Genomic DNA, 6,053 nt, shown 5'->3' with positions numbered 1-6,053 from the left:
CGGGCAGGACAGACTCCCGAGCAGGACAGACTCCCGAGCAGGACAGACCCCCGGGCAGGACAGACCCCCGGGCAGGACAGACCCCCGGGCAGGACAGACCCTCAGCACAGAGCCCCGGGGCCGTTCCCACGGCCAGGGAACCGCGTCCATCCAGTCGCCCTTACACGTTGAAACGGTTCTATGGGAGACATATATTTTGTCTGTGGGAAGGGGCATAACCCTCCCAAGCATCTCACGTCCAGTGTCCCTCCCTCCCTCAGCACCTACTTACCCTCTTCTCTTTTGGCTCAGCAGTACTGAAGCTGAGAGATTCAACCAAAAAAGAAGCTTCAACACCCTACACGCTTAGACCTAAAAGCAGCAAGCCAACAAACACATTTGGCTAAACCTCCATGCTTTGCTTTGAGGCCTAAGGGCAACACAGGCAGGAGCACCAAGCTGAGCAGGGATTTCCCCCCCCCATCCACAGCAGGGACAGAATCAGACCACCTTACATTCTAGTATCCAGAAACCTGCTCAGCTGTTCCTCCTTTCATATGGCACGCTTGCTGAGCAGCCTGGCCCTTTGCAGCAGCCTCCTGGCACACAGCCAGCCTTCTCTTTGCTCACAGGAACCTCTCAGCTGGGAACCCTCTGAGCTTTCCATGTGGCAACCTGGTTTGTGCATCAGGCAAGGGCAGTTAAAGCTGCCTGGCATCCAAGCCCATCAGGGAAGCGGCCCAAGTGCACAGTGTAAATGTTAATTAGAGTCCAGCAGACGTGTCTGGAGCTGGTGACTTTATACAGACCTCCTGGTTACGTGACCTACAGCAGCAGAAGCAGGTTATTCATTCCTAAATTACTGGAGGTGTGTGACATTCAGGACATATAGGGCTTGTCTCGAACAATCCAAGAGATAAGTGATGTACTTAGGCACTCAAGATATCTGTTGTCTGCCTTGAGATGGACTAATAAGGTGTCTCAGCAACCCATCAAACTGTTTTACTCCCTCCCTGTGACACTGGGGAGTTGAGTGTGGGACAGGCTGAGTTTGGAGACAAAGGAGTTCTACACCTGGCGCTGGGAGCACAATATCCAGTGAAAACCAGGCCTTGAGATTTCATGAAAACCACCGACTTAGCAGGAAAAGATGAAGAGTGCCAGTCTGTCTCAAGCTGCCTCCTAGGACCAAACCCCCACTGCAATAAACAAATCCTGTGGTGCCGGTTGTCTCAACCTCCTCTTCTGCAATGGCTGATCTCATGAATTAGCCAAACAAAGACTATCTGCAGGGCATAGCCCCGGCACCATAACCTCCCCCCTCCTATCTCAGAGGAGCACAGAAAAGAGAGAAGAATTTTCTCACCTGTACAGGGAGAAAAGTGGGGGTGCAGTGGGCAAGAACTGCATACAAATCTGGGACACTATGGGTGCAGGGAAGCACTTCCCTACCAACGACCTCGCTGGGCCGTGGTGGCAACTGTTCTCTTGCTTGCTGTGCTCTGTATTTCTGCTTTCTCCTTTCTTTTCTCTGCTTTCCTCCCTGTCCTATCCGCTCTAGGGACTTTGTTGTGTTACTCCAGTAAAGTTTGTTGTGCATCTGACCTCGTCTGCATCTTAATTTCGCCGTTTGGGATCACCTTTAGACCTTTTCACAGGTCCTGCCGTGCTGCTCACCCCAGGGGAGGGAAGGCAGAATCCATCCCCAGCCTCCCACTGCGGTGAGGAGGGTTAGGAAGCGAGGGGGTTCTGCCCCATCTCTCCTAAGACTGTACACCAGCCCCAGTGCCTCCTTGTGCACCTGGTGTTGTGTGATCTTTGTTTTGTCCTGGCGAGATTATAAAACATTGCCAGGTATCTGAATCCCTGATGGTGACAAGGTGCCAGTGAAGCCTCTGCAGACTGAGAGGAAAGGGCTGAGTCTCAGTAACAAGTACAGGCTGTGCTCCAAAGCCCTCTCCACTGATAAAAATTAATGTGAACTGGAAAACGAACTTGCAGAAAAGGTGGGTATGAAGACTTCTTTTTTTAAAAAAAAGTTTGGTTTTGTCAGTCCTGAGTTTGGATTGATAGACAAAGAGAGAAAAAAGACAACAAGAAGAATACAGGTAACTGCTGTATCTGCCCTTCTCTATCTGCCTCTGTTTTACCCAGCCCTGGGGTACATCAAAGCCCCCTCACTGGCTTTTCCTTGTTCAGTAGACACTGTCCCCTAATCACCAGGGGCCCAAGAGCTTTAAGAGGAATACCACCTTCTACAACCCTTCCTCTACCAAGTGCTGTTATGAAGAACAAATCAAATTATCCAAGGAGTGACAAGAGAAGTGTGCAGGACATGCACCTGAATGGCATGAAAGGCAAGCAGAGAGGACTCCTTAAGATACAAAAACATGCAATGCAGACAAACCTGCAGCTTCAGCATTGACATTTTCAGAATTCTCTGTTGCAGTGGAAGGGTTTGGCACTGCCCCGTGCTGAGGCCAATGCCTGAAACAAAAATCTCAGGAAAAGAGGGCTTCAGTTGCCTTAAAGGAGACCTCTTCTGTGAGCAAAGCTCATGAAAGAAAACGGGAAAGAAAATGACAACTTTGCACTCTAAAGCGTAAACACACAGAGCCAGGGAGGAGTGTGGTGGTAACCCTTGGGGCTCACAGGTATGTGCAGCTTCCCTCTGATGAGCTCAGGGCAGTTTATGTTGCCACGAGTGGCAATTAACTCGTTCTCATGAGGCGACTCGAGCAGCGTCACACTGCTCAGGGAAACTGAGGCAAGTGAAATTGCTCCAAACCTCGCTTAGGACCTCAGAGTAAATAAACTGCAGTGAGACCAGCAAAAGGCTGCAGCAACTCCCTGTGTCAGGGTAACAGTTAGGGTTGGGTCAGCTGGAGGAGAAAGCGCTGAGGCATTTCAAAAGGAAGTCTGAGACGACGTAGGGTTTAAGGACACTGTTCTCAATTACAGAGGTACTACATTAAGAGCTGCTGGCCAAGCATTATTAGAGTTTCACATGTGGGATCACAGGCTTTCAGACTGGTGGATTGGGCATCTTGGCTACAGCCTGCTTCTTCTTTTTTTTTTGGTGGAGAATGCAGTGATTCCACAACACTTATGTCACCTTGGAAAATGTGCTTGTTTCAACTGTTTCTGTTAAAAAGTAAGTTTTAGAGCTGAACTTCAGGTATTTTTGTCAAACTCTTCCATGAAATTATAAAATTACCTCAATTCTGGGTGACCCTAATTCCACACAGTGAAAACCTACCTACCACCTACCTCAGAGACACTTCCAGATCAGACCCTGGTGACCAAAAGCCAATTTCCAGTGCTTCTTCAATGTAACAGTGGAGTAGGAATTGTTTAACTTCTGAAAGGGTCAAAAGAGGGACATCAGGATGCTTCTTGGGCATTTGGGATACAAAGGGATGCAGGGAAATAAGCTCTAAGCTGCAAGTGTGCCCTAAAGGACGAAGAGAAGACATGACAGATACTCAAGCACATCACAGTCCCAGTCCCCAAAGAGGATCCATAAGCTGAACAGACACCTCCACAAGGCAGAAGAAAAGCAGCCCAGTTTACAATTGCCCAGAGCCCCTCTGGTGACCTGGGGCACTGTACACACACTGTGCTTTGCTACCTAATTCGTTCAGGATCGTGTGGTCTTCAGTTAAGGCCACTTGGTTTCCCATATTGCTAATCTAGTTAACAGTATTTTGTCTAATTGCAGGCTTTAACTCTCTGCCAGGTGTGGTGTCTCACCATCTGTTTGCTCTGGCTACCTGAAGAGTCAGCAGCCACATGAAGTCCCACCTCATCTGGGAAGCAGAGGAACCAGCTGCCAGTGTCTGCTGCTGCCTAGTGCAAGTCTGTGTTTTACTGGCTTTACCATAATAGAGCAGGTACAGGAGCTGGTGCTGGGGGGTAGGGTGTGTGTGAGGGGGAACACAACAAAACCAAAACCCAAATGCAATCACCTCAGGACACCCTTTGCAAACAGAAAATCTGAGAACAGATATAAACAGGAGAGAAAGGGAAACAAACAAAAAAAAACCCAACAACCAACAAACACACATAACAAGAGCCAGTTTGCTAACTCAGTGTATGCAAATACACTTCTTACATTCCTGAGGGCTAGATATGACTCAAAAGGCTGAAGTGTCCTCCCCAGGTTTACCAGAATTTAGCTCAAATCATTCTGAAAACTGAGCCTGACTCTTATGTTTTTTACCACTCAGCCTCCTTGACATCCTTGTCTGTCAGAGACAGAGCTGGGCTGGTGCACTTCTCAGGCTGCACCATGGTCCACTATTACAGAGCAACACGTGGTGCTGCTCACTGCAGCCCTGCTATACCTGCTCTGCTGCCTTGAAGTGCAGCTGCAGAGGTTACAGGCCCTGGTCACTTGCTTTGAAGTGCTTCAGTGAGCTACTGTACACAGTGAGGCAGCCACACAACATCAAAGCTGCACAAAAAATAAAACGCTTTTCCACAACGCCACGTTTAAAAGCCCAGGCAAGAACCAAAAATTGAGCCCCAGTGATGCAGAGTTCAGTCCTCAGATGTTAAAATCCCTCTGCTCCTACAGAAAGATTAGATGCACTTGTTCCAAGAGCTCCGTTTTTCCTCTCAATAACTTTTATCTGCTAAGCAGAAAATCTGTCAGCACAGTTTGGGGTACAAGGCTAAGGGTTCAGGACTGTGATGCTGATTTGAAGAACTCACAAGGATTACACGCAGAAAACACATAAGCTCAGGTACTTTCATGGTAACAGAGACAGAGCACCATGGAGATGAAGGATGAAGGTGCAGAGTAGGCATGTTGAGAAGCCCATGTTTTGCTCATGTTTTACCAGGTGGCAGCCACCAAGCCAAGTTTGGGATGCTGGACCTCCCAGTATCTCCCAGTGTGATCATTTGGGTGGAAAAATAAAAGGGCTAGCAGATTAAAAGATTTATTCAGGCTAATGAACATTCATGTAATGAAAGTGATGGAGACTTGAATTGGAGATAGAGACAAGAGAATTTAGGTCTGTGACTTATTTTACTTGCAATCAACTTTGAAGAAGTCCTCTTCCATGAATCCGTGGGAAAAGCTTGGCAAAGTGCATACTGTGAGCTGGAGGATACCCAGACTCACAGACAAGTAACAGCTTCTTTCAAAGAGATGGCAGTGTGGCAGCTTCTACCTCACTCTCCCCTACTGGAGGATATTGTGACAAAATAAACACGGACACAAGACACAATGAGCAAGGACCCCACTTCCTTGTTAACAGCTTTCCACTCGAATCCTCTCTGGGTCCAGAGTTTAGCTGCCTAAGCAGGAAAAATAGGCACAGGCTAGTGGATTTTTCTTTTAAAACAATTTACAAAATCAAAGTATTTACAGATCACAGTAAATTCACGGAGAAAGCTTTAGTGGTAGATGGATGTATTCCCCTTTTCACCTTCACTACTTTGAACAAAACTCTGTGTGTACAGTGGAGAAAAAGTTTTGTATAGCTACCTTGAATTTAACTTGTGTGAAAGGGGTGGTGGGTTTTTCCGTTTGTTTCTTTCTTTTATGTAGTTGCTCTTGAAATAAAATTGCAGAGGATGCAATTCTGCCTCCTTTTCCCTTCATTGAACCTGCTGGGGAGGTGAGTAGGGGAAATGTAGGAATTAGAGAACCAAGTCTGACCCCACTGAAATCCAGCAGCCACCAGGCTCAGCCTGTGCACATTCTGAGAAATGGCTCCTCTTCTGAATTGTGTTGTCCCTGTCAGTCTTGAGTAGAAAATTATTTCCAGCCTCTAGCCCACAGCAGAAAATAATAGCTGATGAAAAACAGCAAAGCTATCGTTTACACTAGATGTCAGAATATAAGTATTGGGGAATCCTGAAAATGGAGCACATTGGTGGGAAATGAAGGAGGAATGGCACCACCCCTGCCTGCTCCAAGGTGGTGGCAGCATGGTGGGAGCAGCTCACTGAGCAGACAGCTTCCTGTCATCAAGCTGGTAGCTGTGCACTGAGCCTTTGGTGTGAAGCAGAATTTGCTCACAAAGAGGCAAACAAGGAGCATATTGAAGTGCCAGAAATTC

General features: G+C 47.5%; 1 protein-coding gene across 1 annotated transcript in view; it reads right to left on the bottom strand.

Annotated features, from left to right (window-relative positions):
• The window catches only part of FAM179A (family with sequence similarity 179, member A), a 28,326-nt gene extending 24,943 nt beyond the window's left edge, over positions 1-3,383 (bottom strand). The window contains exon 1 of the mRNA XM_010005005.1: positions 3,250-3,383. Within this exon, the coding sequence (XP_010003307.1) occupies positions 3,250-3,383 (134 nt within the window). The remainder of the gene's footprint in view (positions 1-3,249) is intronic.
• Positions 3,384-6,053: the final 2,670 nt, after the last annotated feature.

This window comes from Chaetura pelagica, unplaced genomic scaffold (genome assembly GCF_000747805.2).
Source record: "Chaetura pelagica isolate M959 unplaced genomic scaffold, ChaPel_1.0 scaffold8, whole genome shotgun sequence".
NCBI lineage: Eukaryota > Metazoa > Chordata > Aves > Apodiformes > Apodidae > Chaetura > Chaetura pelagica.
This window is presented reverse-complemented; position numbering and strand designations above follow the sequence as displayed.